The sequence below is a fragment of the Salmo salar genome, chromosome ssa28, assembly GCF_905237065.1.
Source record: "Salmo salar chromosome ssa28, Ssal_v3.1, whole genome shotgun sequence".
Classification (NCBI taxonomy): Eukaryota; Metazoa; Chordata; class Actinopteri; order Salmoniformes; family Salmonidae; genus Salmo; species Salmo salar.
This window is the reverse complement of record NC_059469.1, coordinates 38,967,416-38,995,378: the sequence shown is the minus strand read 5'-3', so window position 1 is coordinate 38,995,378 and position 27,963 is coordinate 38,967,416. Positions and strand designations below refer to the sequence as shown.

The 27,963-nt window shown below is 45.2% G+C and overlaps 1 protein-coding gene across 3 annotated transcripts in view; it reads left to right on the top strand.

Moving 5' to 3' along the window:
- The window catches only part of LOC106589958 (calpain-1 catalytic subunit), a 48,007-nt gene that overhangs the window by 13,264 nt on the left and 6,780 nt on the right, over positions 1 to 27,963 (top strand). For all 3 annotated transcript variants that reach the window (XM_014180426.2, XM_014180423.2, XM_045710241.1), the window contains 16 exons: positions 2,383 to 2,529; positions 6,132 to 6,201; positions 7,960 to 8,078; positions 11,023 to 11,156; positions 11,342 to 11,510; positions 13,278 to 13,361; positions 14,128 to 14,213; positions 14,464 to 14,538; positions 19,284 to 19,444; positions 23,866 to 24,035; positions 24,179 to 24,190; positions 24,393 to 24,604; positions 24,786 to 24,825; positions 26,373 to 26,438; positions 26,565 to 26,622; positions 26,818 to 26,882. In XM_014180426.2, the coding sequence (XP_014035901.1) occupies positions 2,383 to 2,529; positions 6,132 to 6,201; positions 7,960 to 8,078; positions 11,023 to 11,156; positions 11,342 to 11,510; positions 13,278 to 13,361; positions 14,128 to 14,213; positions 14,464 to 14,538; positions 19,284 to 19,444; positions 23,866 to 24,035; positions 24,179 to 24,190; positions 24,393 to 24,604; positions 24,786 to 24,825; positions 26,373 to 26,438; positions 26,565 to 26,622; positions 26,818 to 26,882 (1,668 nt within the window). The remainder of the gene's footprint in view (positions 1 to 2,382; positions 2,530 to 6,131; positions 6,202 to 7,959; positions 8,079 to 11,022; positions 11,157 to 11,341; positions 11,511 to 13,277; positions 13,362 to 14,127; positions 14,214 to 14,463; positions 14,539 to 19,283; positions 19,445 to 23,865; positions 24,036 to 24,178; positions 24,191 to 24,392; positions 24,605 to 24,785; positions 24,826 to 26,372; positions 26,439 to 26,564; positions 26,623 to 26,817; positions 26,883 to 27,963) is intronic.

Here is a 27,963-nt window from a genome sequence, read left to right as displayed (position 1 = left end):
CCCTATCCACTACATAGTGCACTACTTTAGACCAGAGCCCTATGGGACCCTATCCACTACATAGTGCACTACTTTAGACCAGAGCCCTATGGGACCCTATCCACTACATAGTGCACTACTTTAGACCAGAGCCCTATGGGACCCTATCCACTACATAGTGCACTACTTTAGACCAGGGCCCTATGGGACCCTATCCACTACATAGTGCACTACTTTAGACCAGGGCCCTATGGAACCCTATCCACTACATAGTGCACTACTTTAGACCAGGGCCCTATGGGACCCTATCCACTACATAGTGCACTACTTTAGACCAGAGCCCTATGGGACCCTATCCACTACATAGTGCACTACTTTAGACCAGGGCCCTATGGGACCCTATCCACTAAATAGTGCACTACTTTAGACCAGAGCCCTATGGGACCCTATCCACTACATAGTGCACTACTTTAGACCAGAGCCCTATGGAACCCTATCCACTACATAGCGCACTACTTTAGACCAGAACCCTATGGGACCCTATCCACTACATAGTGCACTACTTTAGACCAGAGCCCTATGGGACCCTATCCACTACATAGTGCACTACTTTAGACCAGGGCCCTATGGGACCCTATCCACTACATAGTGCACTACTTTAGACCAGGGCCCTATGGAACCCTATCCACTACATAGTGCACTACTTTAGACCAGGGCCCTATGGGACCCTATCCACTACATCGTGCACTACTTTAGACCAGAGCCCTATGGGACCCTATCCACTACATAGTGCACTACTTTAGACCAGGGCCCTATGGGACCCTATCCACTACATAGTGCACTACTTTAGACCAGGGCCCTATGGAACCCTATCCACTACATAGTGCACTACTTTAGACCAGGGCCCTATGGGACCCTATCCACTACATCGTGCACTACTTTAGACCAGAGCCCTATGGGACCCTATCCACTACATAGTGCACTACTTTAGACCAGAGCCCTATGGGACCCTATCCACTACATAGTGCACTACTTTAGACCAGGGCCCTATGGGACCCTATCCACTACATAGTGCACTACTTTAGACCAGAGCCCTATGGAACCCTATCCACTACATAGTGCACTACTTTAGACCAGAGCCCTATGGAACCCTATCCACTACATAGTGCACTACTTTAGACCAGAGCCCTATGGGACCCTATCCACTACATAGTGCACTACTTTAGACCAGAGCCCTATGGAACCCTATCCACTACATAGTGCACTACTTTAGACCAGAGCCCTATGGGACCCTATCCACTACATAGTGCACTACTTTAGACCAGAGCCCTATGGGACCCTATCCACTACATAGTGCACTACTTTAGACCAGAGCCCTATGGAACCCTATCCACTACATAGTGCACTACTTTAGACCAGAGCCCTATGGGACCCTATCCACTACATAGTGCACTACTTTAGACCAGGGCCCTATGGAACCCTATCCACTACATAGTGCACTACTTTAGACCAGGGCCCTATGGGACCCTATCCACTACATAGTGCACTACTTTAGACCAGGGCCCTATAGAACCCTATCCACTACATAGTGCACTACTTTAGACCAGAGCCCTATGGAACCCTATCCACTACATAGTGCACTACTTTAGACCAGAGCCCTATGGGACCCTATCCACTACATAGTGCACTACTTTAGACCAGAGCCCTATGGAACCCTATCCCCTACATAGTGTACTACTTTAGACCAGGGCCCTATGGGACCCTATCCACTACATAGTGCACTACTTTAGACCAGGGCCCTATGGAACCCGATCCACTACATAGTGCACTACTTTAGACCAGAGCCCTATGGGACCCTATCCACTACATAGTGCACTACTTTAGACCAGGGCCCTATAGAACCCTATCCACTACATAGTGCACTACTTTAGACCAGAGCCCTATGGAACCCTATCCACTACATAGTGCACTACTTTAGACCAGGGCCCTATGGGACCCTATCCACTACATAGTGCACTACTTTAGACCAGAGCCCTATGGAACCCTATCCACTACATAGTGCACTACTTTAGACCAGAGCCCTATGGAACCCTATCCACTACATAGTGTACTACTTTATACCAGGGCCCTATGGAACCCTATCCACTACATAGTGCACTACTTTAGACCAGGGCCCATTAGTTACAAACAGACTCTTGTCTATTATCATTAGATATTATTTGTTTTATCATCGAGGACCACTTTGGGGAGAAAAAATAAGAACATTTCAATAATTCAAGATTGATTTAATGCTTTTGAGATGACTGAGAGGTTCCTTCCTGTTCATTCACATCTTGTTGCTGTATCTATGGATGAATGTGTTATTTTAATTTTAATGAAATGATTTGAATTGACTTCCACCAGAACTATGAGGCTCTGAGGCAGGAGTGTCTGGAGACAGGCTGTTTGTTCCAGGATCCCTCCTTCCTAGCCGAGCCTCCCTCTCTGGGCTTCAAGGAACTGGCCCCCTACTCCGCCAAGACCAGGGACGTGGAATGGATGAGACCCACGGTGAGGAGGGGGATAAAGAGAGAGAGAGAGAGAGAGAGAGAGAGAGAGGAGTGGGTCTGTGTGTCTTAGTTAAATACTAACACGTAGTTTCGGGCAGTTCATTCAGAATGTGTTGTTGGTTTGAGAGCTGATGTTAGCTGCACATGGAATGGATGACACCCACGGTGAGGAGGGGGATAAAGAGAGAGAGAGAGAGAGAGATGGTTGAAGTCTGTGTGTCATTTTCATAGTACCAGGGTAGTACCAGGGTAGTACCAGGGTAGTTCAGGGTAGTACCAGGGTAGTACCAGGGTAGTTCAGGGTAGTTCAGGGTAGTACAAGGGTAGTACCAGGGTAGTTAAGGGTAGTACCAGGGTAGTTCAGGGTAGTTCAGGGTAGTACCAGGGTAGTTCAGGGTAGTTCAGGGTAGTACCAGGGTAGTTCAGGGTAGTACCAGGGTAGTTCAGGGTAGTTCAGGGTAGTTCAGGGTAGTACCAGGGTAGTTCAGGGTAGTACCAGGGTAGTACCAGGGTAGTTCAGGGTAGTTCAGGGTAGTACCAGGGTAGTTAAGGGTAGTTCAGGGTAGTACCAGGGTAGTTCAGGGTAGAACCAGGGTATGTCAGGGTAGTACCAGGGTAGTTCAGGGTAGTTCAGGGTAGTACCAGGGTAGTTCAGGGTAGTACCAGGGTAGTACCAGGGTAGTTCAGGGTAGTTCAGGGTAGTACCAGGGTAGTTAAGGGTAGTTCAGGGTAGTACCAGGATATGTCAGGGTAGTTCAGGGTAGTACCAGGGTATGTCAGGGTAGTACCAGGGTAGTTCAGGGTAGTTCAGGGTAGTACCAGGGTAGGTCAGGGTAGTACCAGGGTAGTTCAGGGTACGACCAGGGTATGTCAGGGTAGTACCAGGGTAGTTCAGGGTAGTACCAGGGTATTTCAGGGTAGTACCAGGGTAGGTCAGGGTAGTACCAGGGTAGTACCAGTGTAGCACCAGGGTAGTTCAGGGTAGTACCAGGGTAGTACCAGGGTAGTTCAGGGTAGTACCAGGGTAGTTCAGGGTAGTACCAGGGTAGTACCAGGGTAGTTCAGGGTAGTTCAGGGTAGTACCAGGGTAGTTCAGGGTAGTACCAGGGTAGTTCAGGGTAGTACCAGGGTAGTTCAGGGTAGTTCAGGGTAGTTCAGGGTAGTACCAGGGTAGTTCAGGGTAGTACCAGGGTAGTACCAGGGTAGTTCAGGGTAGTACCAGGGTAGTTAAGGGTAGTTCAGGGTAGTACCAGGGTAGGTCAGGGTAGGTCAGGGTAGTACCAGGGTAGTACCAGTGTAGCACCAGGGTAGTTCAGGGTAGTACCAGGGTAGTACCAGGGTAGTTCAGGGTAGTACCAGGGTAGTTCAGGGTAGTACCAGGGTAGTTCAGGGTAGTTCAGGGTAGTACCAGGGTAGTTCAGGGTAGTACCAGGGTAGGTCAGGGTAGTTCAGGGTAGTACCAGGGTATGTCAGGGTAGTACCAGGGTAGTTCAGGGTAGTTCAGGGTAGTACCAGGGTATGTCAGGGTAGTACCAGGGTAGTTCAGGGTACGACCAGGGTATGTCAGGGTAGTACCAGGGTAGTTCAGGGTAGTACCAGGGTATTTCAGGGTAGTACCAGGGTATGTCAGGGTAGTACCAGGGTAGTACCAGTGTAGCACCAGGGTAGTTCAGGGTAGTACCAGGGTAGTACCAGGGTAGTTCAGGGTAGTACCAGGGTAGTTCAGGGTAGTTCAGGGTAGTACCAGGGTAGTACCAGGGTAGTACCCGGGTAGTTCAGGGTAGTACCAGGGTAGTACCAGGGTAGTTCAGGGTAGCCTAGTGGTTAGAGCGTTGCACCAGTAACTGGAAGGTTGCTGGATCGAATCCCCCGAGCTGACAAGGTTAAAAATATGTCGTTCTGCCCCTGAGCAAGGCAGTTAACCCCCTGTTCCCCGGGCGCCGAAGACGTGGATGTGTTGATTAAGGCAGCCCTCCGCACCTCTCTGATTCAGAGGGGGTTGGGTTAAATGCGGAAGACACATTTCAGTTGAATGCATTTAGTTGTACAACTGACTAGGTCCCCCCCCCCTTTCCCTTAGTTGATTTGTAGGGAGAGGAGTGTCATTGGTTTGAGAGTTGATGTTAGGGTCAGTTATAAGGGTCAGTTATAGGGTCAGTTATAAGGGTCAGTTATAAGGGTCAGTTATAAGGGACAGTTATAGGGTCAGTTATAAGGGACAGTTATAAGGGACAGTTATAGGGTCAGTTATAAGGGTCAGTTATAGGGTCAGTTATAAGGGACAGTTATAAGGGACAGTTATAAGGGACAGTTATAAGGGACAGTTATAGGATCAGTTATAAGGGACAGTTATAAGGGACAGTTATAGGGTCAGTTATAAGGGACAGTTATAAGGGTCAGTTATAGGATCAGTTATAAGGGACAGTTATAAGGATCAGTTATAAGGATCAGTTATAAGGGTCAGTTATAAGGGACAGTTATAAGGGACAGTTATAAGGGACAGTTATAAGGGTCAGTTATAAGGGACAGTTATAAGGGACAGTATGTATATTACACACACACAGATCACATTGATCAAACAAGAATGACCATCAGTGTTGTTGTTTACGCCATGGACCCATAATACACTGCAGGACCGTTGCATTCCTACTTCCTTGTCTATAAAGCAGCATGCCTGTCCCTGTCACGTTCTGCCGAGGCAGCTGCTGCTATGGCTGGCATGTGTTGCATTATGGGACCAGTAGAAGCAGACACTCAGGTTGATCAGTATCGTATGACCTGTGTTGGTGTATATTGCTGAATCTAGACTATAGCATGACTTTCACACCCTTCAGCTGCCACTGTGACTGGCCTGTGTGGCAGACTGGCAGCGTGGGACAAGTAGAGACAGTTAGAAAGGAACGTCTCAGTCAGTCTAGTAGAGACAGGAACAGGAAGGAACCTCTCAGTCCATCCGGTAGAGACGGGAACAGGAAGGAACCTCTGTCAGTCCAGAAGAGACCAGACAGTAGAGAGACAGGAAGGAACCTCTCAGTTAGTCCAGTAGAGACATGAACAGGAAGGAAACTCTCAGTCAGTCCAGTAGAGACCAGTAGAAACAGGAACTGGAAGGAACCTCTCAGTCAGTCCTGTAGAGACATGAACAGGAAAGAAACTCTCAGTCAGTCCAGTAGAGACAGGAACAGGAAGGAACCTCTCAGTCAGTCCTGTAGAGACATGAACAGGAAGGAAACGCTCAGTCAGTCCAGTAGAGACATGAACAGGAAGGAACCTCTCAGTCAGTCCTGTAGAGACAGGAACAGGAAGGAACCTCTCAGTCAGTCCAGTAGAGACATGAACAGGAAGGAACCTCTCAGTCAGTCCAGTAGAGACAGGAACAGGAAGGAACCTCTCAGTCAGTCCAGTAGAGACAGGAACAGGAAGGAACCTCTCAGTCAGTCCTGTAGAGACATGAACAGGAAGGAAACGCTCAGTCAGTCCAGTAGAGACAGGAACAGGAAGGAACCTCTCAGTCAGTCCAGTAGAGACAGGAACAGGAAGGAACCTCTCAGTCCCAGTCAGTTAGTTTTAGCAGAGTCTAATCCTTCCTTTCCTTCTCTCCAGGAGCTGACAGATGACCCTCAGTTCATCCTGGGAGGAGCTACCAGAACAGACATCTGCCAGGGAGCGCTAGGTGAGTTCTGCGTAAACACATACCAGAAGTCTTCAAAAAAGAGCAAAGGACCTGATTTTAAAACTACTCTAGTACTACCTGAAATACTCTTTGTTAACCCCCAACGGTCTACCACAGTACTACCTGAAAGGCTCTTTGCTAAACCCCCAACGGTCTACCACAGTACTACCTGAAATACTCTTTGTTAACCCCCAACGGTCTACCACAGTACTACCTGAAAGGCTCTTTGTTAACCCCCAACGGTCTACCACAGTACTACCTGAAATACTCTTTGTTAACCCCCAACGGTCTACCACAGTACTACCTGAAATACTCTTTGTTAACCCCCAACGGTCTACCACAGTACTACCTGAAAGGCTCTTTGTTAACCCCCAACGGTCTACCACAGTACTACCTGAAATACTCTTTGTTAACCCCCAACGGTCTACCACAGTACTACCTGAAATACTCTTTGTTAACCCCCAACGGTCTACCACAGTACTACCTGAAATACTCTTTGTTAACCCCCAACGGTCTACCACAGTACTACCTGAAAGGCTCTTTGTTAACCCCCAACGGTCTACCACAGTACTACCTGAAATACTCTTTGTTAACCCCCAACGGTCTACCACAGTACTACCTGAAATACTCTTTGTTAACCCCCAACGGTCTACCACAGTACTACCTGAAAGGCTCTTTGTTAACCCCCAACGGTCTACCACAGTACTACCTGAAATACTCTTTGTTAACCCCCAACGGTCTACCACAGTACTACCTGAAATACTCTTTGTTAACCCCCAACGGTCTACCACAGTACTACCTGAAAGGCTCTTTGTTAACCCCCAACGGTCTACCACAGTACTACCTGAAAGGCTCTTTGTTAACCCCCAACGGTCTACCACAGTACTACCTGAAATACTCTTTGTTAACCCCCAACGGTCTACCACAGTACTACCTGAAAGGCTCTTTGTTAACCCCCAACGGTCTACCACAGTACTACCTGAAATACTCTTTGTTAACCCCCAACGGTCTACCACAGTACTTGGCTTGTGCAAGAATGACAGAACACCATAATTACATATACAATTCGGTCATTTAGCAGACGCTCTAATCCCGAGCGATTTACAGTCAGTTCGTTCAATGTAAAGTAGCTAGGTAAGCCAACCGCTCTCCTACTCTCCTACTCTCTGGTATTTACATACAGGATGTACTGATAGTGGTATTTACATACAGGATGTACTGATAGTGCCCACTCATCTATATCATGTCTCATGTTGCCTACACCCTACTCAAGATTTACAACATGCTTTTACTTTAGTCATCAATGTGTGGTCTGTTTATTTCACATCAAATCAAGAGTGCCGTAGTTGTAGCTGGTTCAGGAAATCAAACAAGACTCCTCTTTCACAGGTTCAGTACAGAATTTGAGTGTGGAAAATTCCTATTTGGTAGAACAGAGTTGGACTGTGGGGCAGGACAGTACACACTGGTTTGGACCTGGCTCAGGGCCACTGAGCCTTCCTTCCTAGAGGAACTAACTTCATACTAATGCCCTGGACCAGAAATGGGTTGGCCCTGGCTGACATCCATTCACAAGCACAGCCTGGTACACACTCCACCTGCTGGCCGTTCTAGTTAAACGATTGCAACAATTTTTCTCTCTCTCTGTCTTTCTGTGTCTATCTCTCTTTCACTCTCTCCCCGCCTCCCCCTCCTTCCTCCCCTGCCCCACCCTCCTCCCTCGCTGCTCCCTCCCTCACCCCTCTCTCCCTCCATCAGGTGATTGCTGGCTTCTAGCAGCCATAGCCTCTCTAACCCTCAATGAGAGGCTGCTACACCGAGTGGTCCCTCATGGTCAGTCCTTCCAAGAGGACTACGCTGGGATCTTCCACTTTCAGGTACGACTACACACACAAATCTCCCTCCTGTCAGGTTACAAACACACTTGCAGGGTTATAGCATCCTTTAGGCCATTCAATAACCTTTATTATTCCCTTGTTTGCTGAAATGATCGACCCATAATGGACCTTCTTTGAGTCCGCTATGAGACCTGGCCAAGAAGGCAGCAACACTCAATATATTACATCATTAAAACATACAACAATACAATACAACATCATTCAGCCTAAAAAAACAGCATTTACACTCCTCTGTAACAGTCTCACATCAATATTTTAAATTCATTCAGTGGCACTAACATAACTGGATGAAGCATGGCTTGTAGACTCTTCCATGCCTCTGGTGCACAAGAAGAGAAGGCAGTCTTCCCTAATACTGTGAACGTCCTGGGGACTTTAAGTAGCAACCACCTAGCAGACCGGGTATGGTAACATAGCAACCACCTAGCAGACCGGGTATGGTAACATAGCAACCACCTAGCAGACCGGGTATGGTAACATAGCAACCACCTAGCAGACCGGGTATGGTAACATAGCAACCACCTAGCAGACCGGGTATGGTAACATAGCAACCACCTAGCAGACCGGGTATGGTAACATAGCAACCACCTAGCAGACGGGGTATGGTAACATAGCAACCACCTAGCAGACCGGGTATGGTAACATAGCAACCACCTAGCAGACCGGGTATGGTAACATAGCAACCGCCTAGCAGACCGGGTATGGTAACATAGCAACCGCCTAGCAGACCGGGTATGGTAACATAGCAACCACCTAGCAGACCGGGTATGGTAACATAGCAAACACCTAGCAGACCGGGTATGGTAACATAGCAACCACCTAGCAGACCGGGTATGGTAACATAGCAACCACCTAGCAGACCGGGTATGGTAACATAGCAACCACCTAGCAGACCGGGTATGGTAACATAGCAACCACCTAGCAGACCGGGTATGGTAACATAGCAACCACCTAGCAGACCGGGTATGGTAACATAGCAACCACCTAGCAGACCGGGTATGGTAACATAGCAACCACCTAGCAGACCGGGTATGGTAACATAGCAACCGCCTAGCAGACCGGGTATGGTAACATAGCAACCACCTAGCAGACCGGGTATGGTAACATAGCAACCACCTAGCAGACCGGGTATGGTAACATAGCAACCACCTAGCAGACCGGGTATGGTAACTTCCGGCGATTAAAGGACACCAGACTACAGAGTTGAATAGGGACTTTGAAGTGAAACACTTATTCAGTGACTATATTCATAGGTTGAACTTATGCCATTCGGTCGCCTCGTGCCATTGTTATGAACGCTCTCCAAGACGCCCTCCGCCAGAGCGGTACCCTAAAGTCATTCTGAACTGGGGCTAATGACTGTTTTGTCTAAATTACACAATAGTCGCCTGGAAATACGATGACAGTGATAATATTTAGTTAGGAAATAACTTTGCAATCATAGTCATGTCGTCAAATTTACTTTAGACTGATGCCAATGATGTCATTTGCTAGCGAAATTCGTAAAAAAAGAAAATTTGCTAGCAATGCTAACGTTAGTTATCTAAAATCATACTAATTATTTGGCTTCTTTAGAAAGCCAAAGTAATGCACTTTAGACCAAATCTTCATCAGCGCCCAATGAGGATGCATTGAGTAGAAAGTTCATTTTGGGCATCAGTCCTAAAACGACTGTTCAAAACAATAATGTGACGAAACATGCAACCCATGTTATCACAGTCACAATCTCCATGTAGTTGTGACAAATTGCCAATTTTGCTTAACGTTTAGTCCGTTATATTTTACTGCGGTCATATTCTCTTGAAAGCACTTCGGCTACAGTTTTGTTTTGTCTGTAAAGAGTGCTGTTTGGTCAGTTCCGCCGTCTGCGTTGGCTGTGCAGTATTTACGGTGATACTGCCTCTGCAGAAGGCAGGGCCAGTCACACTTCCGGGAGCAGCGCTGTTGTCAAGGAAGTGAGTTTGTGTTTATTCACGAACCTCCCGCCCCCTCACCTACCGTCAACCAATCATGTCAATCCGGAGCTACTGTATATGGAGCCCTCCGCATTTTGGGAGGAGCACGGCGATGCAGTACAGAGGCTCCGATCAAGCATAAATTGGCTTTAAGTGGTGCACTACGGCTTTCTAAATGCCGTCACAAAGCCTTCTCTGGAGATAGTTTAGAACGGCCTCTGAATGGGCATTTACTAGTTTATAAAGGAATGACGCTTCTGAAGTGGGACTAACTTCCATCACTAGACGACCAGAACTGTCAATCAAATAATCTTGTGCTGCCTGCCTGCCTGCCTGCCTGCTGCCTGCCTGCCTGCCTGCCTGCCTGCCTGGTGCCTGCTGCCTGCCTGCTGCCTGCCTGCCTGCCTGTGCTTGCCTGGTGCCTGCTGTCTGCCTGCCTGCTGCCTGAACCGTGCACTAGGTCTATCTATCAGCAATAGAATTCTGTATTTCGCAATTTCTTGGCTTGAAATGTCGCACAACTTCAGTAAAGCAAGGCCTACCATCAATGAATAGGCTAGGATATTATACAGGCAACTGACCGAAGACCGAACACACTCTGGCCTCGTTAGTGAAGAGAAAGAGCAAGGATTTTAATTTTGTGTTGAGAAAAAATCCCAACGTTTTTTTTCCCCGTCAGGGATTTTTCTTAACATTAAGGATCTGAATTTTGTTTAAACGTTCATCAGGTGACTGATAAACAATAATAACATATTATTACTACTTGTGTGGTCAACATTGGCTTGTGAGACTAAGGTCAGTCTCAATCCACATGAATGCTGCCCTTTGAGGTAGTATTTTAAGGAAGTCACCATTTTTTAAATTGAGACCTACCCTAGGGTTTCAGGAGACAGCTGTGTTCAGTGTTTTTTTTGCTATCCAGCTGAAGTTGCTATAAGAAAAATAACATTCTGTCTCTCTGTCTTCAGTTCTGGCAGTTTGGTGAGTGGGTGGACGTGGTGATTGATGACCGGCTACCAACGAAGGATGGAGAGCTCATGTTCGTCCACTCAGCCGAGGGCAATGAGTTCTGGAGCGCCCTGCTGGAGAAGGCCTACTCCAAGTATGTCAACAAAATCCCTTGGTTGCGTCCCAATTGTTCGCTCTGTTCTCTATTAAGTGCACTACTTTTAACCAGGGCCCATGTACATGTAGTGTAAACACTCTGTCATATAGAGTTTATCCTTGTTCTGAAATATGCTTCTAGTTGATAATGCTGACCTGATAAGTGAATGTCTCTCTCGTCAGGCTGAATGGTTCCTACGAGGCTCTGTCTGGAGGCAGTACCACAGAAGGTTTTGAGGACTTCACCGGTGGTGTCTCTGAGATGTACGATCTCCGGAAGGCTCCACGGGACCTGTACAGGATCATCAGCAAAGCCCTGGATAGAGGCTCATTGCTGGGCTGCTCCATCGACGTGAGTCCCCCTTCCCTGGTCCTCCTGGTACTGCGGTCCTGGAAAACAGCCAGGGGACAGCTAGTTTGATGTTCCTACATTTTAAACATCTTGGCCACGTTCTGTTATAATCTCTATCCGGCACAGCCAGAAGAGGACTGGCCACCCCTCATAGCCTGGTTCCTCTGTAGGTTTCTAATCTCCACCCAGCACAGCCAGAAGAGGACTGGCCACCCCTCATAGCCTGGTTCCTCTCTAGGTTTCTAATCTCCACCCAGCACAGCCAGAAGAGGACTGGCCACCCCTCATAGCCTGGTTCCTCTCTAGGTTTCTAATCTCCACCCCGGCACAGCCAGAAGAGGACTGGCCACCCCTCATAGCCTGGTTCCTCTCTAGGTTTCTAATCTCCACCCCGGCACAGCCAGAAGAGGACTGGCCACCCCTCATAGCCTGGTTCCTCTCTAGGTTTCTAATCTCCACCCAGCACAGCCAGAAGAGGACTGGCCACCCCTCATAGCCTGGTTCCTCTCTAGGTTTCTAATCTCCACCCGGCACAGCCAGAAGAGGACTGGCCACCCCTCATAGCCTGGTTCCTCTCTAGGTTTCTAATCTCCACCCAGCACAGCCAGAAGAGGACTGGCCACCCCTCATAGCCTGGTTCCTCTCTAGGTTTCTAATCTCCACCCGGCACAGCCAGAAGAGGACTGGCCACCCCTCATAGCCTGGTTCCTCTCTAGGTTTCTAATCTCCACCCAGCACAGCCAGAAGAGGACTGGCCACCCCTCATAGCCTGGTTCCTCTCTAGGTTTCTAATCTCCACCCGGCACAACCAGAAGAGGACTGGCCACCCCTCATAGCCTGGTTCCTCTCTAGGTTTCTTCCTAGGTTCTGGCCTTTCTAGGGAGTTTTTCCTAGCCACCGTGCTTCTACACCTGCATTGCTTGCTGTTTGGGGGTTTTAGGCTGGGTTTCTGTACAGCACTTTGTGATATCAGCTGATGTAAGAAGGGCTATATAAATACATTTGATTTGAAACAACATTATCATGAACTTTTAAATAGTCATATCATATCTTTAACATAGTCATAACATAACATTATCATGAACTTTTAAATAGTCATATCATATCTTTAACATAGTCATAACATAACATTATCATGAACTTTTAAATAGTCATATCATATCTTTAACATAGTCATAACATAACATTATCATGAACTTTTAAATAGTCATATCTTTAACATAGTCATAACATAACATTATCGTGAACTTTTAAATAGTCATATCATATCTTTAACATAGTCATAACATCACATTATCATGAACTTTTAAATAGTCATATCTTTAACATAGTCATAACATAACATTATCATGAACTTTTAAATAGTCATATCATATCTTTAACATAGTCATAACATCACATTATCATGAACTTTTAAATAGTCATGTCATATCTTTAACATAGTCATAACATAACATTATCATGAACTTTTAAATAGTCATATCATATCTTTAACATAGTCATAACATAACATTATCATGAACTTTTAAATAGTCATATCATATCTTTAACATAGTCATAACATAACATTATCATGAACTGGCATGACATAGTGTAACTGGTTGGATTTGACATCCTAACCATTATAGGTGAAATTCCTCATTGCAAGAGCTCCAAATAAGCTCCACCACAAAATAGCATAAAATACTCAATTCATCCAACTACGATAACACTGATTCAGATGCATCATGGATCTTGTATTTTTCTAATTACATCTTGTGACTACAGATAACCAGTGCCTTTGACATGGAGTCTGTCACGTTTAAGAAGCTGGTGAAAGGACATGCTTATTCAGTCACCGGCCTCAAGCAGGTAGGTTTATACCTGACCAGGAACCCTGGTTCTACCTGGGTCTTACCTGTCTCTACTGTTGTTGTCAGTATGTAGACTGTTTATAGTGTGTTGTTAGTATGTAGACTGTGTGTATTGTTGTTGTCAGTATGTAGACTGTTTATAGTGTGTTGTTAGTATGTAGACTGTGTGTATTGTTGTTGTCAGTATGTAGACTGTTTATAGTGTGTTGTTAGTATGTAGACTGTGTGTATTGTTGTTGTCAGTATGTAGACTGTTTATAGTGTGTTGTTAGTATGTAGACTGTGTGTATTGTTGTTGTTAGTATGTAGACTGTGTGTATTGTTGTTGTTAGTATGTAGACTGTATGTATTGTTGTTGTCAGTATGTAGACTGTATGTATTGTTGTTGTTAGTATGTAGACTGTGTGTATTGTTGTTGTCAGTATGTAGACTGTTTATAGTGTGTTGTTAGTATGTAGACTGTATGTATTGTTGTTGTTAGTAGGTAGACTGTATGTATTGTTGTTGTTAGTAGGTAGACTGTTTATAGTGTGTTGTTAGTAGGTAGACTGTTTATAGTGTGTTGTTAGTATGTAGACTGTTTATAGTGTGTTGTTAGTATGTAGACTGTGTGTATTGTTGTTGTTAGTATGTAGACTGTGTGTATTGTTGTTGTTAGTATGTAGACTGTGTGTATTGTTGTTGTCAGTATGTAGACTGTGTGTATTGTTGTTGTATATGTCTGTGAGTGTTAGTGATATCTGTCCACCGCTGTCCTGTTGCAGGTGGACTACCAGGGTCAGGTGGAGAGGCTGATCAGGGTGAGGAACCCCTGGGGACAGGTGGAGTGGACTGGGGCCTGGAGCGACAAGTGAGTCTCCACTACCTCTAACCCTTACATTAACACTGCTGTAACAGAACCACTACTTCCACATTCCTAATCCTGAACCAACAGGTTATTAACAACCTTCACAACGACCACTAACCCCAGGTTGTCACCACAATCCTGAAACTTGCATAACACATAATGGAAGACCCATCCCCTTAGTTTCCAGCTCAAACCTCTAGGTGGTCTCCATTTCTTATTGGGGGTCTGTTCTTGTGTCCCTGTATGTGTCCAGTTCTTCAGAGTGGGATGAGTTGGATCCAACTGAGAGAGAGGACCTGCATCTACAGATGGAGGATGGAGAGTTCTGGTAGGACTGGGCTTACTGTAATTCCATCAGCTAGTAATAGTGCTGAGTGGGCTTACTGTAATTCCATCAGCTAGTTATAGTGCTGAGTGGGCTTACTGTAATTCCATCAGCTAGTTATAGTGCTGAGTGGGCTTACTGTAATTCCATCATCTAGTAATAGTGCTGAGTGGGCTTACTGTAATTCCATCATCTAGTAATAGTGCTGAGTGGGCTTACTGTAATTCCATCATCTAGTAATAGTGCTGAGTGGGCTTACTGTAATTCCATCAGCTAGTTATAGTGCTGAGTGGGCTTACTGTAATTCCATCATCTAGTAATAGTGCTGAGTGGGCTTACTGTAATTCCATCATCTAGTAATAGTGCTGAGTGGGCTTACTGTAATTCCATCAGCTAGTAATAGTGCTGAGTGGGCTTACTGTAATTCCATCAGCTAGTAATAGTGCTGAGTGGGCTTACTGTAATTCCATCATCTAGTAATAGTGCTGAGTGGGCTTACTGTAATTCCATCATCTAGTAATAGTGCTGAGTGGGCTTACTGTAATTCCATCATCTAGTAATAGTGCTGAGTGGGCTTACTGTAATTCCATCATCTAGTAATAGTGCTGAGTGGGCTTACTGTAATTCCATCATCTAGTAATAGTGCTGAGTGGGCTTACTGTAATTCCATCAGCTAGTAATAGTGCTGAGTGGGCTTACTGTAATTCCATCATCTAGTAATAGTGCTGAGTGGGCTTACTGTAATTCCATCAGGTTGTAATAGCGCTGAGTGGGCTTACTGTAATTCCATCAGGTAGTAATAGCGCTGAGTGGGCTTACTGTAATTCCATCAGGTAGTTATAGTGCTGAGTGGGCTTACTGTAATTCCATCAGCTAGTTATAGTGCTGAGTGGGCTTACTGTAATTCCATCAGCTAGTTATAGTGCTGAGTGGGCTTACTGTAATTCCATCAGCTAGTTATAGTGCTGAGTGGGCTTACTGTAATTCCATCAGCTAGTAATAGTGCTGAGTGGGCTTACTGTAATTCCATCAGCTAGTTGTAGTGCTGAGTGGGCTTACTGTAATTCCATCAGCTAGTAATAGTGCTGAGTGGGCTTAGTGTAATTCCATCAGCTAGTTATAGTGCTGAGTGGGCTTACTGTAATTCCATCAGGTAGTAATAGCGCTGAGTGGGCTTACTGTAATTCCATCAGCTAGTTATAGTGCTGAGTGGGCGTACTGTAATTCCATCAGCTAGTAATAGTGCTGAGTGGGCTTACTGTAATTCCATCAGCTAGTAAGAGTGACTCTCACAGTTCAAACCTGATATTTTAATCATATGTTTTGGCCTCCATCGAGCTTCATCAGAATTAGGCAAACAGCTAATAATAACAATAACAATAATAATAATAATAATAATAATAATAATTTATTACATACACTACCGTTCAAAAGTTTGGGGTCACTTTTTTAAAGAAAAGCAACAAAAAAATGTACCATTAAAATAACATCAAATTGATCAGAAATACAGTGTAGACATTGTTCATGTTGTAAATGACTATTGTAGCTGGAAACGGCTGATTTCTAATGGAATATCTACATAGGCGTACAGAGGCCCATTATCAGCAACCATCACTCCTGTGTTCCAATGGCACGTTGTGTTAGCTAATCCAAGTTTATCACTTTAAAAAGGCTAATTGATCATTAGAAAACCCTTTTGCAATTATGTTAGAACAGCTGAAACACTGTTGTACTGATTAAAGAAGCAATAAAACTGGCCTTTAGACTAGTTGAGTATCTGGAGCATCAGCATTTGTGGGTTCGATTACAGGCTCAAAATGGCCAGAAACAAAGTACTTTCTTCTGAAATTCAGTCTATTCTTGTTCTGAGAAATGAAGGCTATTTCATGCGAGAAATTGCCAAGAAACTGAAGATCTCGTACAATGCTGTATACTACTCCCTTCATAGAACAGCGCAAACTGGCTCTAACCAGAATAGAAAGAGGAGTGGGAGGCCCCGGTGCACAACTGAGCAAGAGGACAAGTACATTAGAGTGTCTAGTTTGAGAAAAAGACGCCTCACAAGTCCTCAACTGGCAGCTTCATTAAATAGTACCCACAAAACACCAGTCTCAACGTTAACATTGAATAGGCGACTCCGGGATGCTGGCCTTCTAGGCAGAATGGCAAAGAAAAAGCCATATCTCAGACTGGCCAATAAAAAGAAAAGATTAAGATGGGCAAAAGAACACAGACACTGGACAGAGGAAGATTGAAAAAAGTGTTATGAATTTAAGTTTGAGGTGTTCGGATCACAAAGAAGAACATTCGTGAGACACAGAAAAAATGAAAAGATGCGGGAGGAGTGTGATGGGAGATTTGTTCAGGGTAAAAGGGATCTTGAAGAAGGAAGGCTATCACTCCATTTTGCAACGCCATGCCATACCCTGTGGACGGCGCTTAACTGGAGCCAATTTCCTCCAACAACAGGACAATGACCCAAAGCACAGCTCCAAACTATGCAAGAACTATTTAGGGAAGAAGCAGTCAGCTGGTATTCTGTCTATAATGGAGTGGCCACCACAGTCATCTGCTAAATTACTAAAATATTAACAAATAAATAGAAATATAAGCCTGGAAATCTCGATGTTATGACTATAAAAACGAACATTTTATGCTTCACGGAGTCGTGGCTGAACGACGACAATATCAACATACAGCTGGCTGGTTATACGCTGTACCGGCAGGATAGAACAGCGGCGTCTGGTAAGACAAGGGGCGGCGGACTATGTATTTTTGTAAGGAAGTCTCGAGCTATTGCTCGGCTGAGGTAGCGTTTCTCATGATAAGCTGTAGAGCACACTATCTACCTAGAGAGTTTTCATCTGTATTTTTCGTAGCTGTGTACATACCACCACAGTCAGAGGCTGGCACTAACACGGAACCCAAACCGGCTGCGCGCGTGCACCATCGTGCGCTATCGTGCATACATTTATTTTGTCCCCCTACACCAGACGTGATCACGATCAAATATCAAAACCATCTCTGAACCAATTACATTAATTTGGGGACATGTCGAAAAGCATTAAACATGTATGGCAATTTAGCTAGTTAGCTTGCACTCGCTAGCTAATTTGTCCTGGGATATAAACATTGAGTTGTTATTTTACCTGAAATGCACAAGGTCCTCTACTCCGACAATTAATCCACACACAAAACGGCCAACCGCACCGCTTCTAGTCATCTCTCCTCTTTCCAGGCTTTTTCATCTTTGACCTTATATGGCGATCGGCATCTAAACTTTCATAGTATTACCACGACAACCGGCAACACAGTTCGTCTTTCAATCACCCACGTGGGTATAACCAATGAGAAGAGGGCGCGTGGGTACCTGCTTCTATAAACCAATGAGGAGATGGGAGAGACAGGACTTGTAGCGCGATCTGCGTCAGAAATAGAAATGACTTCTATTTTAGCCCTTGGCCACGCAGATGCTCGTTGGCGCGCGCGGGCAGTGTCCGGTCTGGTCAGCATGTAAGACAGCATTGAATGAGCTGTATTCCTCCATAAGCAAACAGGAAAACGCTCACCCAGAGGCGGCGCTCCTAGTGGCCGGGGACTTTAATGCAGGGAAACTTAAATCCGTTTTACCAAATTTCTGTCAGCATGTTAAATGTGCAACCAGAGGGAAAAAAACGCTGGACCACCTATACACAACACACACAAAGACACGTACAAAGTTCTCCTGGTCAACAACCTCTCCCTCAACGTGATCAAGACAAAGGAGATGATTGTGGACTACAGGTAAAAGAGGACCGAGCATGCCCCCATTCTCATCGACGGGGCTGAAGTGGAGCAGGTTGAGAGCTTCAAGTTCCTTGGTGTCCACATCACCAACAAACTAGAATGGTCCAAACACACCAAGACAGTCGTGAAGAGGGCACGACAAAACCTATTCCCCCTCAGGAGACTGAAAAGATTTGGCATGGGTCCTCAGAACCTCAAAAGGTTCTACAGCTGCACCATCGAGAGCATCTTGACTGGTTGCATCACTGCCTGGTATGGCAACTGCTCGGGCCCTACAGAGGGTAGTGTGAACGGCCCAGTACATCACTGGGGCCAAGCTTCCTGCCATCCAGGACCTCTATATCAGGCGGTGTCAGAGGAAGGCCCTAAAAATTGTCAGACTCCAACCACCCTAGTCATAGGCTGTTCTCTCTGCCACCGCACGGCAAGCGGTACCGGAGCGCCAAGTCTAGGTCCAAGAGGCTTCTAAACAGCTTCTAAGCCATAAGACTCCTGAACATTTTAATCGAATGGCTACCCGGACTATTTGCATTGCCCCCCCCTCTTTTACACTGCTGCTACTACTCTCTGTTGCTATCATCACGTTAATAACTCTACCTACATGTACATACTACCTCAACTAACCGGTGCCCCTGCACATTGACTCTGTATCGGTACCCACCTGTATATAATCTCGCTATTGTTATTTCACTGCTGCTCTTTAATTACTTGTTACTTTTATCTCTTATTCTCATCCATATCCCGTGTGGCTCAGTTGGTAGAGCATGGTGTTTGCAACGCCAGGGTTGTGGGTTCGATTCCCACGGTGGACCAGTACGGGGGGGGGGGGGAAATGTATGAAATGTATGCATTCACTACTGTAAGTCGCTCTGGATAAGAGCGTCTGCTAAATGACAAAAAATGTAATTGTATTCGGTGCATGTGACTAATACATTTTTGATTTGATGTTATATTCCTTGTAGGATGTCGTTTCAGGAGTTCCTGAGGCAGTTTTCCCGTCTGGAGATCTGTAACCTGACGGCGGACGCTCTGAGTGAGGACGGCCTCAGCCACTGGAACACCATCAAGTTCCACGGCATGTGGAGACGGGGGAGTACCGCCGGGGGCTGCCGCAACCACCCCAGTGAGTCACACACAGTTGACTAGTACATAGTTTACATACCAGAACACACCAGAACACATAGAACACACCAGAACGCATAGAACACACCAGAACGCATAGAACACACCAGAACACGTAGAACATACCAGAACACGTAGAACATACCAGAACACGTAGAACATACCAGAACACGTAGAACATACCAGAACACATAGAACATACCAGAACACGTAGAACATACCAGAACACGTAGAACATACCAGAACACGTAGAACATACCAGAACACGTAGAACATACCAGAACACATAGAACATACCAGAACACATAGAACATACCAGAACACATAGAACATACCAGAACACGTAGAACATACCAGAACACGTAGAACATACCAGAACACATAGAACACGTAGAACATACCAGAACACGTAGAACATACCAGAACACATAGAACATACCAGAACACGTAGAACATACCAGGACACATTGAATATTTACAGGAGATTTACAGTAGAAGAAAGGGAAAAGGGGGGGAGACCTAGTCAGTTGTAGAACTGAATGCATTCAACTGAAATGTGTCTTCCACATTTAACCCAACCCTTCTGAATCAGAGAATACCGAGGTAGCTTCGGGATGCAGGAAGGAACCACCCGAGTGAGTCAGAATCAGATCACATACCAGAACACAGAATATTTGTGTCCAGATTTCTCTATTGAGGCATAAGTCGAATGTAAGTGATTTGTTTATTCTTACAAAAGTACAGACTCAGAGCTTCTAAATGTTATATATACAACTGTAGTTAACATGGGGAAGTCATGCTGCTTTAAAACGTTGATACATTAATCATCCCATTTAGGTGACAAGTTGAAGAAAATGCCCTTTAAAAGATTTTGTGAAGGTTTTCACACGTCATAGAGAGGCTCTTTGTTTAAACCCTCTTACACCCTCTTAAGCCCCACCCATCTCTTAAGCCTTAGGCCCCACCCATCTCTTAAGCCTTAGGCCCACCCACACATCTAAATCGCATGTGAGTCAGCATGGCATTGTCCTCCAGAAAGTAGTCTTTCCGCTTTTAAACCCAGCTAAATTCAGGCCCAGAAAGTAGTCTCTCTGCTTTTAAACCCAGCTAAATTCAGGCCCAGAAAGTAGTCTCTCCGTTTTTAAACCCAGCTAAATTCAGGCCCAGAAAGTAGTCTCTCCGTTTTTAAACCCAGCTAAATTCAGGCCCAGAAACTAGTCTCTCTGCTTTTAAACCCAGCTAAATTCAGGGCAGTGATATTTTTAAAGAGCTGTAGCAACACTTTGGCAGTTGTCCATAGCTTTCCAAAAATCCACGGTAGCAAAGATGATCTACATACTGACCTGTTGTAGACAGAAACCTGTGACATGACAGACCAATCAGGACTCACCACCCCATTATCTCAGCCAATCATGACTAGCCGGAAAGCATCCTGTCTTTCTCCCTGTATAGCTCAGTGCTTTCTCCTTGGCTAAACTAGATTAATCAGGTAACATGTCTATTCATATGAACAGACCAGTTAAGGCACATGAAAGTTCACAAGTTCAAGAAAGCATTTCTGCAATAAATAAAAACACATTTTTTTAAATGTATTTTCAAATTGCCCTACTGTGAAGTAGGAACTAACGTCCAACCCCTCGGATCCTATACCTAGTCAACATAACACCATACCAGAGCACGAACAACAGTTCAGATATGATGTTTACTAAATACTTTTCTTTTTATTTTATTTTATTTCACCTTTATTTAACCAGGTAGGCTAGTTGAGAACAAGTTCTCATTTCCAACTGCGACCTGGCCAAGATAAAGCAAAGCAGTGCGACACATACAACAACACAGAGTTACACATGGAGTAAAACAAACATACAGTCAATAACACAGTAGAAAAGTCTATATGCAGTGTAAACACTGGAGTGATAAATGTGCAGAAGATGAATGTGCAAGTAGAGATACTGGGGTGCAAAGGAGCAAAAAAAACAAATAACAATATGGGGATGAGGTAGTTGGGTGGGTTATTTACAGATGGGCTATGGGCTATGTAAAGTCTTACTAAAGACTTCTAGGTGCATAATAAAACAAAACTGGACGACAGCAGCATCAACCCACAGTATAACTCTGTCCTATCTCTCTCTGTTACTCCAGACCCGTTCTGGATCAACCCCCAGTATAACTCTGTCTTATCTCTCTCTCTGTTACTCCAGACCCGTTCTGGATCAACCCCCAGTATAACTCTGTCCTATCTCTCTCTGTTACTCCAGACCCGTTCTGGATCAACCCCCAGTATAACTCTGTCCTATCTCTCTCTGTTACTCCAGACCCGTTCTGGATCAACCCCCAGTATAACTCTGTCTTATCTCTCTCTCTGTTACTCCAGACACATTCTGAATCAACCCCCAGTATAACTCTGTCTTATCTCTCTCTCTGTTACTCCAGACCCGTTCTGGATCAACCCACAGTATAACTCTGTCCTATCTCTCTCTGTTACTCCAGACCCGTTCTGGATCAACCCCCAGTATAACTCTGTCTTATCTCTCTCTCTGTTACTCCAGACCCGTTCTGGATCAACCCCCAGTATAACTCTGTCTTATCTCTCTCTCTGTTACTCCAGACCCGTTCTGGATCAACCCCCAGTATAACTCTGTCTTATCTCTCTCTCTGTTACTCCAGACCCGTTCTGGATCAACCCCCAGTATAACTCTGTCTTATCTCTCTCTCTGTTACTCCAGACCCGTTCTGGATCAACCCCCAGTATAACTCTGTCTTATCTCTCTCTCTGTTACTCCAGACCCGTTCTGGATCAACCCCCAGTATAACTCTGTCTTATCTCTCTCTCTGTTACTCCAGACCCGTTCTGGATCAACCCCCAGTATAACTCTGTCTTATCTCTCTCTCTGTTACTCCAGACCCGTTCTGGATCAACCCCCAGTATAACTCTGTCTTATCTCTCTCTCTGTTACTCCAGAACCGTTCTGGATCAACCCCCAGTATAACTCTGTCCTATCTCTCTCTGTTACTCCAGACCCGTTCTGGATCAACCCCCAGTATAACTCTGTCTTATCTCTCTCTCTGTTACTCCAGACCCGTTCTGGATCAACCCCCAGTATAACTCTGTCTTATCTCTCTCTCTGTTACTCCAGACCCGTTCTGGATCAACCCCCAGTATAACTCTGTCTTATCTCTCTCTCTGTTACTCCAGACCCGTTCTGGATCAACCCCCAGTATAACTCTGTCCTATCTCTCTCTGTTACTCCAGACCCGTTCTGGATCAACCCCCAGTATAACTCTGTCTTATCTCTCTCTCTGTTACTCCAGACCCGTTCTGGATCAACCCCCCAGTATAACTCTGTCTTATCTCTCTCTCTGTTACTCCAGACCCGTTCTGGATCAACCCCCAGTATAACTCTGTCTTATCTCTCTCTCTGTTACTCCAGACCCGTTCTGGATCAACCCCCAGTATAACTCTGTCTTATCTCTCTGTTACTCCAGACCCGTTCTGGATCAACCCCCAGTATAACTCTGTCTTATCTCTCTCTCTGTTACTCCAGACCCGTTCTGGATCAACCCCCAGTATAACTCTGTCTTATCTCTCTCTCTGTTACTCCAGACCCGTTCTGGATCAACCCCCAGTATAACTCTGTCCTATCTCTCTCTGTTACTCCAGAACCGTTCTGGATCAACCCCCAGTATAACTCTGTCCTATCTCTCTCTGTTACTCCAGACCCGTTCTGGATCAACCCCCAGTATAACTCTGTCTTATCTCTCTCTCTGTTACTCCAGACCCGTTCTGGATCAACCCCCAGTATAACTCTGTCTTATCTCTCTCTCTGTTACTCCAGACCCGTTCTGGATCAACCCCCAGTATAACTCTGTCTTATCTCTCTCTCTGTTACTCCAGACCCGTTCTGGATCAACCCCCAGTATAACTCTGTCCTATCTCTCTCTGTTACTCCAGACCCGTTCTGGATCAACCCCCAGTATAACTCTGTCTTATCTCTCTCTCTGTTACTCCAGACCCGTTCTGGATCAACCCCCAGTATAACTCTGTCTTATCTCTCTCTCTGTTACTCCAGAACCGTTCTGGATCAACCCCCAGTATAACTCTGTCTTATCTCTCTCTCTGTTACTCCAGACCCGTTCTGGATCAACCCCCAGTATAACTCTGTCTTATCTCTCTCTGTTACTCCAGACCCGTTCTGGATCAACCCCCAGTATAACTCTGTCTTATCTCTCTCTCTGTTACTCCAGACCCGTTCTGGATCAACCCCCAGTATAACTCTGTCTTATCTCTCTCTCTGTTACTCCAGACACATTCTGGATCAACCCCCAGTATAACTCTGTCTTATCTCTCTCTCTGTTACTCCAGACCCGTTCTGGATCAACCCCCAGTATAACTCTGTCTTATCTCTCTCTCTGTTACTCCAGACACATTCTGGATCAACCCCCAGTATAAGATCACTCTGCTGGAGGAGGACGACGACCCGGAGGATGATGAGGTGGCCTGTAGCTTCCTGGTGGCTCTGATGCAGAAGGATAGGAGGAGGTACCGGGGACAGGGACAGGACATGCACACCATCGGGTTCGCCATCTACGAGGTGAGAGACAAGCAGGCCATCGTTATAAATGATTAGATCTTAACTGACTTGTCTGGTTAAATAATGGTTAAATAACTTGCTCACAGACATACATTTTTTGAAGTTACCAAGCTTCATGATTTTTCCTCTTTTCGTTTTTGCAGATTCCAGAAGAGGTATGGAAGGTTTTACCACAGCTATATATTTCAGGAATTTGCTTCATGCAGTTTCATGCATTGACGCATTTGTACAAATGATCACTTCCTAGGGTATGTCTTAATTATTTGTTCATTTCAATGATACACACTTAAAATCACATCTAGTTGAGCTTCAAACCCACGTCTGTCTGTCTCTGTTTCCTACCTTGATCCTCTGCAGTACAGGGGCTGTCAGAACGTGCACCTAAAGAAAGACTTTTTCCTCAACCACTCATCCTGCGCTCGCTCTGAGACCTTCATCAACCTGAGAGAGGTCAGCAACCGTCTCCGGCTGCCTCCAGGAGAATATCTCATCGTCCCCTCCACCTTCGAGTCTGGCAAGGAGGCCGACTTTGTCCTCCGAGTCTTCACTGAGAAACAGTCCGAGACAGAGTAAGAGTGTGTGTGTGTGTGTGTGTGTGTGTGTGTGTGTGTGTGTGTGTGTGTGTGTGTGTGTGTGTGTGTGTGTGTGTGTGTGTGTGTGTGTGTGTGTGTGTTGGGGGGGGGGTTGTCTGTTTATGTGCGGTTGTGTATGTGTGTGTTGATTTTCATTGTGTCTGTTTTCTCATTCCAGAGAGCTAGATGATATGATATCTGCAGACTTGGAAGATGAGGTGGGTTTTCTCAACACCTGTAGTCACTCTCTTTCTTTTGGCCCCCGAAAGTTTTTAGTAAAAATAAAATATATATATATATACACACACTATATAGACAAAAGTATGTGGACACCCCTTCAAATTAGTGGATTCTGCTATTTCAGCCACACTCGTTGCTGACAGGTGTATAAAATCAAATAGACAGCCATGCAATCTCCATAGACAAACATTGGCAGTAGAATGGCGTTACTGAAGAGCTCAGTGACTTTCAACGTGGCACCGTCATAGGATGCCACCTTTCCAACAAGTCAGTTCATTAAATGTCTGCCCTGTTAGAGCTGCCCCCGGTCAACTGTAAGTGCTGTTATTGTGGAAACGTCTAGGAGCAACAACGGCTCAGCCGCGAAGTGGTAGGACACACAAGCTCACAGAACGGGACCGCCGAGTGCAGAAGGGCATAAAAATTATCTGTCCTCAGTTGCAACACTCACTACCGAGTTCCAAACTGCCTCTGGAAGCAACGTCAGCAACAAGAACTGTTCGTCGGGAGCTTCATGAAATGTGTTTCCATGGCCGAGCAGCTGCACACAAGCCTAAGATCACCATGCGCAATGCCATGTGTCGGCTGGAGTGGTGTAAAGCTCACCGCCATTGGACTCTGGAGCAGTGGAAATGCGTTCTCTGGAGTGATGAATCACAATTCACCATCTAGCAGTCCGACGGACGAATCTGGGTTTGTCGGATGCCAGGAGAACGCTACCTGCCCCAATGCATAGTGCCAACTGTAAAGTTTGGTGGAGGATAAATAATGGTTTGGAACTGTTTTTCATGGTTTGGGCTCCTTAGTTCCAGTGAAGGAAAATCTTAACGCTGCAGCAAACAATTACATTGTAGACGAATCTGTGCTTCCAACTTTGTGGCAACAGTTTGGGGTCGGCCCTTTTCCTGTTTTAGCATGTCAACGCCCCCTGTGCACAAAGCGATGTCAATAACATGATTTTCAAATACAATCTCTTTTTGGGCTTAGTTGTGATCAATTAGCATCTCCGACAAGCGGCTGAATCTAGTTGATGATCCCTGACGTAGACTTCATTATCATGTTATTGAATACTCATTCTAGTTGAGGGGCGGCAGCGTAGCCTAGTGGTTAGAGCGTTGGACTAGTAACCGAAAGATTGCAAGATCGAATCCCCTGAGCTGACAAGGTAAAAACTGTAACCGAAAGATTGCAAGATCGAATCCCCCGAGCTGACAAGGTAAAAACTGTAACCGAAAGATTGCAAGATCGAATCCCCTGAGCTGACAAGGTAAAAACTGTAACCGAAAGATTGCAAGATCGAATCCCCCGAGCTGACAAGGTAAAAACCTGTCGTTCTGCCCCTGAACAAGGCAGTTAACCCACTGTTCCTAGGCCGTCATTGAAAATAAGAATTTGTTCTTAACTGACTTGCCTAGTTAAATAAAGGGATAAAATAAATAAAATATCCCTGATGTAGAGACTTCATTATCATGTTATTGAATACTCATTCTTGAAATGGTTTAAATGACGTCACCGTCCCTTACAGGACGTCATCAGTGAAGATGACGTCGACGACTCTTTCAAATCCATGTTCGCTCAGCTTGCAGGAGAGGTAGGTTTCCCTTATTGATCTGTTCGCTAAGTTAAGAGATGACCAATCGTAGGAATATAGCTTATACCAGCTATAAGATCTATGTCTGAAAACATGGTTTTCTCATTGTCCCCTCTGTGACTATAGGACATGGAGATATCCGTTCGTGAACTCAGGACCATCCTGAACAGGGTGGTGACTAGACGTGAGTACACAGGTTTCCGTTCGTTTGAACCCACAATGTCCTCATACACTATTGACCCCAAACCACAGGACAGCCCACCATTGGTGTAATCGCCCCCCCTCTCAGGAGGACCGGAGGTGTATTTCTTGTGGGTTCTGCTGTAAGAAAGACTCAGATCGTCAGTTTGAATGTTTGGTGGTGGTTGTGTGCTTTCAGACAAAGACCTGAAGACAGACGGTTTCAGTATGGAGTCCTGTAGGACCATGGTCAACCTCATGGATGTATCCTCTACGGTCTGTCTGTGTTGATCACGGGCCCCACCACAGACGTAGAATGACTAGAATGGTCATTCCAATTCAAAGTCAGTTGGGGAAGAGTTCTAGTCATTCTCTTTCTATGGTGGAGACACTGATCAGTGTTTCATTAAGACAGTCGGTCAGTTATTGAGTGTTTCAGTCAGACAGTCAGTCATTGAGTGTTTTAGTCAGTCAGTTGAGTATTTCAGTAAGACAGTCAGTCAGTTAGTTATTGAGTATTTCAGTCAGACATTGAGTGTTTTAGTAAGAGAGTCAGTCAGTTATTGAGTGTTTCAGACAGTCAGTCAGTTATTGAGTGTTTCAGTCAGACAGTTATTGAGTGTTTCAGACAGTCAGTCAGTTATTGAGTGTTTCAGACAGTCAGCCAGTTATTGAGTGTTTCAGTCAGCCAGTTATTGAGTGTTTCAGACAGTCAGTCAGTTATTGAGTGTTTCAGACAGTCAGTCAGTTATTGAGTGTTTCAGACAGTCAGTTATTGAGTGTTTCAGACAGTCAGCCAGTTATTGAGTGTTTCAGTCAGCCAGTTATTGAGTGTTTCAGACAGTCAGTCAGTTATTGAGTGTTTCAGACAGTCAGTCAGTTATTGAGTGTTTCAGTCAGACAGTTATTGAGTGTTTCAGACAGTCAGCCAGTTATTGAGTGTTTCAGTCAGCCAGTTATTGAGTGTTTCAGACAGTCAGTCAGTTGAGTGTTTCAGACAGTCAGTCAGTTATTGAGTGTTTCAGACAGTCAGTCAGTTATTGAGTGTTTCAGACAGTCAGTCAGTTATTGAGTGTTTCAGACAGTCAGTTATTGAGTGTTTCAGACAGTCAGTCAGTTATTGAGTGTTTCAGACAGTCAGTCAGTTATTGAGTGTTTCAGTCAGACAGTTATTGAGTGTTTCAGACAGTCAGCCAGTTATTGAGTGTTTCAGTCAGCCAGTTATTGAGTGTTTCAGACAGTCAGTCAGTTATTGAGTGTTTCAGACAGTCAGTCAGTTATTGAGTGTTTCAGACAGTCAGTCAGTTATTGAGTGTTTCAGACAGTCAGTCAGTTATTGAGTGTT